At 45.6% G+C, this 13039-nt stretch overlaps 1 protein-coding gene across 2 annotated transcripts in view; it reads left to right on the top strand.

The window, feature by feature from the left end:
• SLC4A11 (solute carrier family 4 member 11) overlaps positions 1-13039 on the top strand; it is a 144409-nt gene that overhangs the window by 66803 nt on the left and 64567 nt on the right. Inside the window, exons 4-6 of one of the 2 annotated variants that reach the window (XM_035101166.3) lie at positions 4100-4146; positions 6163-6394; positions 8568-8649. In XM_035101166.3, the coding sequence (XP_034957057.3) occupies positions 4100-4146; positions 6163-6394; positions 8568-8649 (361 nt within the window). The remainder of the gene's footprint in view (positions 1-4099; positions 4147-6162; positions 6395-8567; positions 8650-13039) is intronic. The other variant, XM_088661156.1, reaches the window with a different exon arrangement.

Here is a 13039-nt window from a genome sequence, read left to right as displayed (position 1 = left end):
GACAGCATCAATCAGATTGCAATTAAAACAAAAATTAAGAAAGGAATGGAAATGTGTTGAAGAATATATTGTACAAAATCATTCTGCAGTATTAGAAATCCCTAGATAAGTATGGACTGGACCCATTAAGTTAAGAAGTTATGTTTTCCTCTCTTTTTCTTTTTTTAATAGATGAATGAATATCGTAATGAATAAAAATGAACAGAATGTTAGAGGCTTTTATTAAGTAAGAAGTTGGATATCACGCATCTAGGTGAAGGAAGTGGCACGGGCATTTGGGTATAAGGGGAGGTGGTTGAAGGGTTAGATGTGGGGAATTTGCAGAAATAATATATCATGTTATGTACAATGATGATGGTGTATGGCAATTAACATGCAATGTGAAATAACTGAAAATAAGAAAAATAAAAAATAAATAGAAAAATAAAAAATAATAGTAGTAGTACAGTAGTAGTGGTAGTAATAGTAGTAGTAGTAGTAGTAATAATAATAATAATAATAATAATAATAATAATAATAATTCATTCCCTGCACCTCTGGCTGGGTTTCCCCAGCCACTCGGGATGGCTCCCAACAGAATACTGAAAACACAATAAAACATCAGACATTAAAAACTTCCCTAAACAGGGCTGGCTTCAAACGTCTTCTAAAAGTCAGATAATTTGTTTATTTCCTTGACATCTGATGGGAGGGCGTTCCACAGGGTGGGCGCCACCACCGAGAAGGCCCTCTTCCTGGTTCCCTGTATCTTGGCTTTTTGCAACGAGGGAACTGCCGGAAGGCCCTCGGAGCTGGATCTCAGTGTCCAGGCAGAACAATGGGGGTGGAGATGCTCCTTCAGGTATACTGGACCGAGGCCGTTTAGGGCTTTAAAGGTCAGCACCAACACTTTGAATGATGCTCGGAAACGTACTGGCAGCCAATGTAGGTCTTTCAGGACCGGTGTTACATGGTCCCGGCAGCCACAGCAGGGCTTATGGCATAGGCAAGAAGACTGACCACCTGACTCTGCATAAGGCATGTTTCCAATGTTCCCCATTCATCTCTTCCTAATTTTAAGTCTGGTCCTCCCAATTTGCCCATTGATGAACTTGGTCTTTTCAACCATCTGAAACTTGTACCCCCACCCCAACCCCAAATCCTTCATAAATCCCATGCCCAAGTTAGCATATAATTACACTAATGGGTTGGGCATTCTGCCACTCAGGTTTTGGGAAGGCAGATTTTGATTCGTCAGCAAAGCCATGCTAGATTCCTCTTGGATTGCATCTAATTATTTGCATATTTTTATTGGATTTCTCCACATCAGGTTTTGGTGTTTTTTTTTAAAAGACAACAGGAGGGGGGAAATGTATGTTATTCTCTGAAGGAAGACAAGACAAGACTGTGGTTAGCAGTTCCGCTCCTGTCAGCATATCCGATTCAATATTTCTTCAGCAAGTGGCAGGCATTTTTGCTGCAAGGCTGATGAATAGCCAGTTGCAACCCCTAGGAATTTAATGCACGTCACGAGAGGTTGGTGGGGTTTTTAAGAAACTGTATTTATGAAACAATAAGAAGTGCAAGGGGTATTGAGCCAGAATGGCTGGCATGCGATCGTTCTTGAAACGGGGCCAAAACATATATTTACCACTTCACACGGGAAAGCTGTGAAGGCCGGTCTGTCTTCACAGATCATAGAAATGTAGAGTTGGAAAGGGGCCCCAAGGGTCATCCAGTCCAGCCTCTTGCAATCTGCTATATAGTGCCAAAAAAAAGAAAAAGCCAGGAATGGGTGGAGATTGAAACCCTGAAACGGGTGCTATAAGGAGTTGAAGGATTTCAGCAGCGAGTGAGAGGCATGTCCTGATTGGAAACAAATCATTGTGTCTGCCCCAAAACCTTCGCAGGTGCAGTGTTTTATTATTATTATTATTATTATTATTATTATTATTATTATTATTATTTGTTGAATTTATATACTGCCCTATACCCAGAGGTCTCAGGGCAGCTGACAGAAAAGATCACAATATATAAAATCAAAATAAAAACAATAACCCAATAACACCCCCCCCCAAAAAAGGAGCCACATTTTAAAAGGGTATAGGATGTCAATCAGGTCAACCAAAGGCCTGGTTAAAAGCAGCATCGCATCTAACTGCCTTGAAAGCACCGTGAGCGCAAATCATCATCAATGCGATAAAAAGAGGCGTACCCTTGGAGCTCTCAAAGTCATTTTCATTTTATAAGAAGCATGGAATTGTAGAAGAGTTGGAAGGGATCCTGAGGGCCAGCGACTTAGGAAGTCCTGCCGGTGTCTGGGAGATGCATGCGAGCTCTATGTCATGGGGGTGAGGCAGAGCCAGATTTAGGTTTGATGAGGCCCTAAGCTACTGAAGGTAATGGGGTCCTTTGCCGACAACAAATTGTCGCTGGTTTTTTGTGTTGAATAGATGCTATATGGTAATTTATGGACATACAGTGGAACCTCGGTTTATGAACACCTTGGTTTACAAATTTTTGGTTTACGAACGCCGCTGACCCATCTGGAACGGATTAATTCACTTTCCACTACTTTCAATGGGAAAGTTCGCTTCAGTTTATGAACGCTTCAGTTTATGAACAGACTTCCGGAACCAATACACCCATGCTTCGGGTTAAGTACGCTTCAGGTTGAGTACTCCGCGGACCCGTCTGGAATGGATTAATCCACTTTCCATTACTTTCAATGGGAAAGTTTGCTTCAGTTTATGAACACTTCATTTTAAGTACTCCGTGGACCGCCTGGAACAGATTAATCCACTTTCCATTACTTTCAATGGGAAAGTTCGCTTCAGTTTATGAACGCTTCAGTTTATGAACAGACTTCCGGAACCAATTGTGTTCATAAACCGAGGTACCACAGTAATAGGTATCTAAAGCCATTTGCACATGCAGAATATAGGCACCCTATATATAGAAATGAGCAAATCAGTGATATTTTAGGGAGCAGGCTAGCAGGCGGGGCCCATGACTTACCGGTACATCACAGGAGCCTACACAAAACAAAACACTGTTGCTGTATGTAGGTTTTATTTCATTTGTTTTTTATCTTATATTTTGGAAATGTACATCCAGTTTTTTCTCCCTTTAATTTTTTGGGGGGCCTCCAAGAGAGTGGGGCCCTAATCTATAACTTGTTTAGCTTATACGTAAATCCGGCACTGGCGGGAGTGATTGTGTCCTGGGTGTGTGCCGGCCAGGTCAAGTGCCGCCCGGGGCAAGCCAACCCTCCTGGGCACCCATAACTCTGCCGCTGCTGATGGTCCTGCAATGCAGGAATCTCAACAAAAGCATCCATGACAACTGGCCACCCAACCTCTGCTGAAAAATCTCCAAGGAAGGAGAATCGGCCACCTTCCAAGGGAGTCCGCTCCACTGTCAAACTGCTCTTACTGTCAGAAAGTTCTTCCTGATGTTTAGTTGGAATCTCCTTTCTTGTAACATGAAGCCACTGGTTCTTGTAACATGAAGCCACTCCAGAGCAGGAGAAAACAAGCTTGCTCCCTCTTCCATGATATATTTGAAGGTGGTTATCCTATCTCCACTCAGTCTCCTCTTTCCCAGGCTAAACATACCCAGCTCCTGTGATCATCCCTCTCAAGTCTTGGTTTCCAGCCCCTTGATCCTCTTGGTTGCCCTCCTCCGCATACATTCCAGCTTCTCAACATCCTTCTTAAATTGGGGCCTCCAGAACTGGACACAGGGCTCCAAGTGTGCTCTGACCCAGTGGTGGTGGAGATCCTGATCAGCTCTCCACCAAGCTGTTATTAACCATGGAATGCAAGGTTTCATATTCTTGGTTAGCAGCGAGTTGGAATAAACCAGATTTGGGGGCGCAGCGCAGTGGGGAAAAGTTAGAGCCACCTCAATAGCTCAACCCAAATGGAAGCTGCTTCCACAGAAAGAAAATTGCACCAAGAGCTCTCAAACACCATAATATGTAGTTTGGCCCAGTAGCTGGCCTTTCTGAGATGAAATGGGATGAACATTTAAACACGAAAACATGGATCACAAAGCTGGGGTTTTTTCCTAGGTGTGTTGCGAACCTACAATTGCAACTTTTCCTCTTCTTTTCCAGCAGAAAGCGAAGGTGCTGGGTGCGTTTTATTACACACATCAAGAAAAGTAGGTACAATTGTGTTTATTTATTATGGTTGTCTTTTAAGAATAACTTGCCGTTAACACACTCTCAGTGGAGAAAGGTGCTTAGCCTTTGTCCAGCCATTCCCTTTTCCGTAGAGTAGAGGAAATGTGCGTCTCTTGGCTGTCTCTAAAAATCTGTTCACCTAATACCCTAAAGTTTGATATTCTTCTGAAACAATAATGATGTTCACTCTCCTTAGTGCAGTACTTCTCCCTTTGATGATGCTGGTGATGGTGGTAATAATAATAATAATAATAATAATAATAATAATAATAATAATAATATAATTTTATTATTTATATGTCACCTGTCTGACAGGGTATTCCTGCCTTCCAAGAGAGACCCAGGGGTCAATTGTGGGCTCATCCAGCTGCTTTTCCCCCCTTGCTGTCAAGATTCTCCCCTCCCCCGGCCTGCTTTCTTGAGGGTTTCTGCCTGCCTGGAATAGGCCTTTGAACTCTGGCAATGCATCTGAGAAAGAGAAGAGAGGGGTTTGTGAATGTGCAGAAAATAGCCTACTGCATAAAGTTGGCATTTGCTCCACCCACTTTTCCCTCTAGCCCCACCCACTGCTGGCATGTGGCCCCTGAGAAGTTGCCCAGAAGCAAATACGTCCCCTGGGCTCAAAAACATTCACCGCCTCTGCCTTTCCGGAAGAGAAGGCTTGCTTCTCCTTACGTTTGGTTGAGTCTGATCCTGGCAAATCACAGAGCATATTTCAGTTCCAGCTTGGAAAGCCTTCAGCTCCCATCAGCCACAGCCAGCATGCCTAGTGAGCAGGAATGATGGGAGTTGTAGTCTCACAGTAGCCTGAAGGCCACAGGTTTCCCCATCCCTTTATGTAGGCAACATTGAGGTGGAGGCGCCCATTGGTCTGTGCCAGAACAAAGCAGCCTCTTCTGCTTCTAGTGCAATCACGCTTCCTGACCTATGAATTATAACTCGGTTGCCCTCTCCACAGGCCCCTCCTGCCCCATCCTGGCTGGCTTATGCCAGTATTTATTTACGACTTGGTATAGCTATAGTAACATTTGCCCCCCCCCCCCGGCCAACGAACGGTGCGGCGATGACTGCGTAATTACCGTAAAGGAAAGTTAGATTTCCTGTTTCACAAATGCCGGTGCCAGCTCCGCAGCCTGGCAAATGAAAGCAGCCTTCCTAAAGCTTTAATCTTTTCTGCCGACATTCTTCCACTGCAGCCCACTCCCTCGAAGGGGGCGATCCCTTTGATGTATATGCCTGCCTGTTAACCTATCCCAGGCTCTTCCTTCCGCACTCAGTGCGGCTGTGGCAGCTTAGGGGCAAGGAACGCACGGAATCCCATAAGGCGCTTCTCTGCTTGCTGGGTGGAGAGGAAGGCACCTCTGAAACCCAGAAGGTCTTGCTCTTTGTGCCCAAGGGGGCAGCCGGCCGGGCAGCGCTGTTGGGGATTCCTGCTCCATCCTAGGTGGTGGGCATCCAGGATGAAAGGGAGTCTGCCCTCTTTGTCGTCTTGTGCCTCTTCTGGGAGATGGGACTTTGTCCACTCGCATTAAGCAGTTGGTGAACTGAGGCCGAAGGAGAGTGACTTGCGCAGAACCTCTTAAGTCTCTTTTAAAATAAATATATAAATCAACTTCTTCTATCTGGGTTGAGCTGCCCAAGACCTCAGCCTGGCTGCATATTCCTTGAATGAAACTACCATGCACTTGATTGTTTCAAAGTGATATTTGCATAAATTGTTGGCGAGGAACAAGGACACGCAACTTACAAAATTGTGTTTTTTAAAAATATTCTCTTCTCTCTTTCCCAGCTGCTTTTGTCATGGTCTGGGAAAGGCTGCTGCTAGGGCTTTTGGGTTGGGGCAAGGCAGGAGGGAAAAGCCATTGCCCTGATAAACAGCAGAAAGTCTCTCTTACCTTGGACAATGAAACCACATCTTCCCTGAGCTGCTGCTTGTTACCCTGCGGGCAGACCTTTGGGAAGCGTTTCTAAGGCGCACCCCCTTTTTGTTGCAGTACCTAAAGTTAAAGAATTTCGAGGAAGAAGTCCGAGCTCACCGCGACCTCGACGGGTTCCTGGCCAGGGCCAGCATCATCCTGGACGAGACGGCAACCTCCCTGGACGACGTCCTGCGGGAGATGCTGAAACATTTTGCGGAGGACTCTGACAACGCGGAGCCCAGCTGCAACTTTGACAAAATCATGAGCACTTTATTCACCGATTCGGGGGCCCCCAGAGAAGGGAATGGTGAGATACCTGTTAGTTCTTCCTATTTGCCTGAGCTGAACGAGGTCGAGCGTCAGTCAGAAGCCCTGGAGACTCGCTGCCGGTCAGAGTCGACAACACAAGAGTTAGATGATCCCAATAGTCTGATGTTATAAGGCAGTTTCTCGCATCCCAAAGCTTCCAGGGTGGTTTTCCTGCGCTGCTGCTACCTTTTTGCATTTTTATTTATTTGTAAAACTTTCACTCCCTCCCCCTTCATTGCCGAGCCCTCTTAAGGCAGGTTACCTAATAAATGGACTCAACCAGCTTGACATTAAAACCCCACAAAACAGCATAAAACACTTAACCTGCTCCTCTTAATAATACAGCAGGGGTGGAATCCAAATCTAGACTTCCAGTTTTGCAATAGAGCTTCGTCTTTTCTCCGCTCGCCCTGCAGTCCAGACACTCCCGAGGGTCCTCTAATTCTGGAGGAAGAGGAAGGGTTTTAGGGGATGCCAGCCATGTTTGGGAGGGTGGGAGGAGCATTCCCCCAGCCAGGGTGCCACGACTGAGAAGGCCCCGTCTTGGGTCAGGGCTTCCTGTGAGCATCCGATTGGCTGCCTGGAAAACGGAGTGCTGGAGTACAAGGGTGTTTTGCCTTTTTCCAGTAGGGCGCAATTCTTATATTCCCACAGCTCCATTAGCAGCCCCAAATTGACCCCACCTCCACCCCGAGGGGAAACCCTGGGCAATGGGTATGTCCTAGGCTGCCCGGATGTTCCCCCTCTTGGCCTTGCTGGTGAGCCCAAAGGAAAGCAGAGCAATATGTTTGGCCCCAGCCGCAGGAGTTGCTAGGAGGAGACTCCACTCTGGATTTGTGATCTGCCTCTTGAGCTGTAGTATAAGAACTTACAAAACCTCACAGGTACTGATAAACTGCTGGGATTTTGCATGCCGAAAGACCGGTAGAACAATTCCATGCAATCTGGTGGAACTTTTAATAATAATAATTATAATAATTATAATTATAATTTATTATTTCTACCCTGCCCATCTGGCTGGGTTTCCCCAGCCACTTTGGGCAGCTTCCAACAAAATATTAAAATACAATAGTCCTTCAGATATTAAAAGCTTCCCTAAACAGGGTTGCCTTCAGATGTCTCCTAAAAGTCTGGTACTTGTTTTTTCCTTTGACATCTGATGGGAGGGCATTCCACAGGGTGGGCTCCACCACTGAAAAGGCCCTCTGCCTGGTTCCCTGTAACCTCACTTCTCACAGTGAGGGAACCGCCAGAAGGCCCTCGGTGCTGGACCTCAGTGTCCGGGCTGAACGATGGGGGTGGAGACGCTCCTTCAGGTATACTGGGCCGAGGCCTTTTAGGGCTTTCAAGGTCAGCACCAACACTTTGAATTGTGCTCAGAAACGTACTGGAAGCCAATACAGGTCTTTCAGGACCAGTGTTAAGTGGTCTCAGCGGCCTCTCCCAGTCATCAGTTTTTGTACGTTTCACCTGCATGACTCCTTACCTGCAAAGAAACAAAGTTCACCTAAATTATGTGTTATTTTTAACATGCCTATGTAGAATTGTACCTGACGACTTTCTGTGGTTTTGTGTCATTGTCATTTTAAAGCTATCGCGTATATGAAAAGAGTTGAAATTATTGCATGTGCATGATAATATACATAATAGAATGCAGATGTAACCTCTCTGATATGTAGCCGGGGTGGTATATACACACTCATTTGTCACTGAATTAGCCTCCAGCATTTTCCCCCTGCTTTTGTCTCTCATAACACCGCTTGTGTCTTCGGCTCAAGCCATGCTTGGCCGGAACGTTTCGTTTCCCATTTAAGCACGAAGTTGCAACATGGAACGAGCAGGGAGAATAACTCGATCCTACCCTCTCGGAAAACCTACCAAGCCACATTAGCCATTGTTCCTCTTTTCTTTTCAACTCGAGAGAGGGTGAAACTTCACACTTCAAAGCTGCAATGGGGTTTTCAAGGATGGTGTGTCATTGAGATTTTTTTTTGTCTTTTAATGCTTCTTATCTTTTTATACCACGACCATTGAGCAGCTGAAAGCAACCCGGCCTGTTAAAAAGCTCAGATAATAGTTTGTGGCTGAATGAAGATGTAATTCCATATATGATAGTCCTTGAATATAATTCGAAATGTATTTAATTTCCTCCCCCCCTTTTTTTTCTGCAGTTCACCTCTTGTCAGATACAATTCAGGGCGTCACAGCGACAGTCACTGGGGTACAGTATCAACAGTCCTGGCTTTGTATCATGTAAGTACAGTATGTTTCTGTTGAAACTTGCCAAAGCATCTCTGTCCAAACTGTGTTGCGGGCAGTATATTTTTTTTTCCCTCTTATCGCAAGGCTCCATCTTCTTTTTCTCCTTTCTGCGCACAAGTTTCCCAAGGGAAAGCGCTATAGCTCAGTCCTAAAGCATCTGCTTTTGCACACAGAAGCCCCCAAGTTGAATCCTCGTCTCCTCTAGGTAGGAATGTCTCCAGCCTCGTACCCTGGAGAGCTGCTGCCAGCCAGTGTAGACAGTACTGAGCTAAATGGGCCAGTTGTCTGACTTGGTATACAACAGCTTCCTGTGTCTAGGGGGTTGGGGTTAGTTTAGAACAGGCCACCCCTACAGATCAATTCAAATCCAGTGTTTTTGCAAGAGGAATTGTGGTGAAAAGGACTTATCCACTAGGAAATCTTGTCATAGAATCAGGGAAGGTGGAAAGGAACCCTGAGGGTCATCTAGTCCAACCCCCTGAAATGCAGGAATTTCAGCTAAAGCATCCATGGCAGATGGCCATCCAACCTCTGCTTAAAAACCTCCAAGGAAGGAGAATCCACAACCTTCCATCCTATGGTCAAACAGCTCTTACTGTCAGAAAATTCTTCCGGATGGTTAGTAGGAATCTCCTTTCTTGTAACTTGAAGCCATTGGATTGAGTCCTACCCTCCAGAGCAGGAGAAAACAAGTTTACTTTCAACCCATCCTTCCCCACAGAATCTCACAAACACCTCTGCTTTATAATACCAATACTAATACTTTATTATTTCTACCCCCCCCCCAAAAAAAAATCTGGCTGGGTCTCCCTAGCCACTCTTGGCGGCTTTCAACGGAACATTAAAAAGAGAATAAAACTTCAAACATTAAAAACTTCCCTAGATGGGGCTGCCTTCAGATGCCTTCTAAAAGTCAGGTAGTTGTTTATTTCCTTGACATCTGATGGGAGGGCGTTCCACAGGGTGGGTGCCACTACCAAAAAGGCCCTCTGCCTGGTTCCCTGCAACCTCACTTCTCGCAGGGAGGGAACCGCCAGAAAGCCCTCGGAAGTGGACTTCAGTGTCCGGGCTGAATGATGGGCGTGGAGATGCTCCTTCAGGTATACTGGGCTGTTTTTTATCTCCCATAACTTAACACCATGCCCCCTAACTGCTGGGATAACCCCTCTATAGAAATTGAGCCAGTGGGGCCTGGTTTGTTTGGAGAAATGGGGCACTGCCCCAACAACCTGCCCTTCTCATAAGCAATCCAGGGGGTTGCACTTCCTATCACGTTCCTGCTCCTTAAGCCTCAGAATTCACAGAACCCTAGAACTGCGAGGCAACCATGCGGGGTCACCAGGGTCAACCCCCTGCAATGCAGGAATCTTTTTGCCCAACGTGGGACTCGAACGCACGACCCTGAGATTAAGGGTCTCGTGCTCTACCAAGGGAGCTAGTTTGTTGGCTGTTCCTGTCTTCCAAGCTACCAGTCCCCAAAGGCGCCACCGACTGCTGGCTTTACTCTCCCTCTTACACCTGGGGAGGTTATGCCACCCCACCATAAAGAAAGGTAAAGGGACCCCTGACCATTAGGTCCAATTGTGACCGACTCTGGGGTTGTGGCGCTCATCTCGCATTATTGGCCGAGGGAGCCGGCGTACAGCTTCCAGGTTATGTGGCCAACATGACAAAGCCGCTTCTGGCGAAACCAGAGCAGCGCACGGAAACGCCGTTTACCTTCCTGCTGTAGCGGTACCTATTTATCTACTTGCTCTTTGACGTGCTTTCGAACTGCTAGGTTGGCAGGAGCAGGGACTGAGCAACGGGAGCTCACCCCGTCACGGGGATTCGAACCGCCGACCTTCTGATCGGCAAGCCCTAGGCTCTGTGGTTTAACCCACAGGGCCACCCGCGTCCCATAAAGGAAAGGAAAGTGGGACAAAAGCCTGGAACATTTCTGCCTGATAAGCTGTGTTGGAAAAGGGCCATAACTTGGCAGAAGAGCACCTGCATTCGATATCCCAACGTCTCTAGACAAGGCTGGGGAAAAATCCTTTCCGAAACCCTGGAGAGCTATTGCTCATCTGCATAGAACAGCAACCCTCAAACTTCACAGTTAAAGCAAACCTTTTAAAAATTGCTGGGGGTCTTGGCAGACCACTTGCCAAACTTGCGTATTCTTTTCTTTTATCAAAACCAATGCCGTTTAAAGGAAACTGTGGGCCCTCAGCCAACCGGCTAAGAAAGGCCCACTTTTTTCCCTTTAAAAGGGGAGTTATTTTGGGAAAAGAATTAGCAGGCTGCACCCGCTCATTGCGGACATCATTGGCCTTGCCAGCCTGCTTCATAAATCTGGCACTAATTTTATCAGCTTTGGTTGTTATGATCAGGGATTGAGTCCATGGCCAAGTCAGTCTACTGTCTTGACTTTTTCCGCAACTGAGTGGCGCTCACAAACAACCCTTTGAAAACCTCTGCTCCGAATGATGCTCTGCTAGGTGGACCAATGGCTGGCCTTTGTAGAAGGGAGGATCTTGTGTTTGCAAGGCCATCTCATTGGGAGAATTACCTTGCCAACTGAGTACGAGGTTCCTTTAACCAGGGTAGCCTTAATGCAATAAAAGCAAAAAATAAATAAATAGTCTCTTCCTGATGGTTAAGCAAAAAAACCAAAACAAAACCAGAACCCACACAGGAGCACCATTCTTAACAATTTTCCATTCACTGATTTTCGGCAGCTAAAAGTTGTTCACGTTTTGGTGACTGGGAAAGGAAATGAGGCACATTTAACTGTAAATGTATAATTTGTGTGATGTTGTTTAATGCTGGAGGAATTAATTATTCCCTGAGCACCTTTTAAATTTGCTTTGTGCATCCTTTCCTTGAGGTTGAAATGACACAGGCTTTGTAAATATATGTCTTTTTAAAGCACGTTCGAGTTAATAAAAACTCTGACCTTTCAAGCTCTTACAGACGTAGGTTTTTTTCCCCCATTGGAGAAAAAGAAAAGTCATTTGAAAAAATTTGGCTGGTTGATCCCCCTGAATGCTCTATTGTGAGGACAAAGAGTGTGTCTAGGTCAATTTGTTTCTAATAGAATCTGAGCTCGCTTGCCTTTTCCAGGAAAGATGGGCTGGGCTGAGATTCTCAGGGTTTTGAGTCGGAGGAGAGCAGCAGAAAGGATGTTTGTATGTGATAGAATTATTATTAAGCAAATTTGCAGCCCACCCTTCATTGCAAGAGATCACAGGGCAGGGTCGACAGCACTCACATTACATGAAACAATCCATCATTAACAAGAAAATTTAGAATGAAGAATCGGAGCTGTTTATAAACTACAGAGCGGGCTGCTCTCTGTCAATCAACAAAAGAAAAACACGCAACAGGAGCCGTTCGACTTCTGAGGCGCGTTCGGAAACGGAAGCAATTACTTTCAGGTTTTTGGCGTTCAGAAACCAAAACGTACGGCTTCCGAGACACTCAAAAACTGAGGTAGCACTGTAGATGTTTGGGACTACAACTCCCATGATCCCCAGTGTGCTGACTGGGGATTATGGGAGTTTTAGTCCAACAACAGCTGGGGACCCAAGTTTTAGAAACGCTGCTCTAGATGTTGGGCACGGTGGCCTTGAATCATAGAATCAGGATTCCCCTCACGGGAATTGAACCTGCAACCTCGGCATTATCAGCACCATGCTCTAACCAGCTGAGCTATCCAGCTGGCTTTAAATTTCATGGGTGACCTCAAGTCTGGATTACTGCAACACACCCTATGTAGGGGTATATGTAATTGCTGCAGGACAAAACATCTAAATTGTTGACGGGGTTATCTCATTGACATGATAGAATTTCTACTGAAGGTATTGCAGTAGAGTCTTGTCAGTGTGGTTTAAGATGGTCGCAAAGCAGAAAAATGAATTGGGTTTTTAGATAGAGTGATATTTTATTAGTTGTCGTATAGCTTCGTCTGCAGATTTGTGTCTTAAGACCGTTAAAAGATTCAGCTTCATTAGTTTCTCATTATGAGCTTTGCCATTTTCTTTGATGCTGAACATTATCAGTGTGATGTGTACAATGGCACTATTGAATAAGAGAGAGAAGAATGTTTTTAAGATGTATTAACAATATGAAAGGGGGGGGGGAGAGACCAGGACATGTGCTATCGGTAAACACTCTGGCGTGATGTGTGAAATCTCTGCTTTGAGGATGGAGAAGCTTTTAGGCCGCCCACCAAGGTCTCCCTTTGCGTAAACTCATGATGAGACCCTTCCCATGTGTTAATAGAGGTTGTCTTCAATCAGGCACTAAGAATCACAGGTGAGCAGGTACATTTTGCCTGAAAAACAGCAACCCCAAACACCCACACACCTCTCCTAGAATGTTCCAACCAGTGCAGCTG

The sequence above is a fragment of the Zootoca vivipara genome, chromosome Z1 (genome assembly GCF_965207765.1).
Source record: "Zootoca vivipara chromosome Z1, rZooViv2.hap1.1, whole genome shotgun sequence".
Lineage (NCBI taxonomy): Eukaryota > Metazoa > Chordata > Lepidosauria > Squamata > Lacertidae > Zootoca > Zootoca vivipara.
This window is presented reverse-complemented; position numbering and strand designations above follow the sequence as displayed.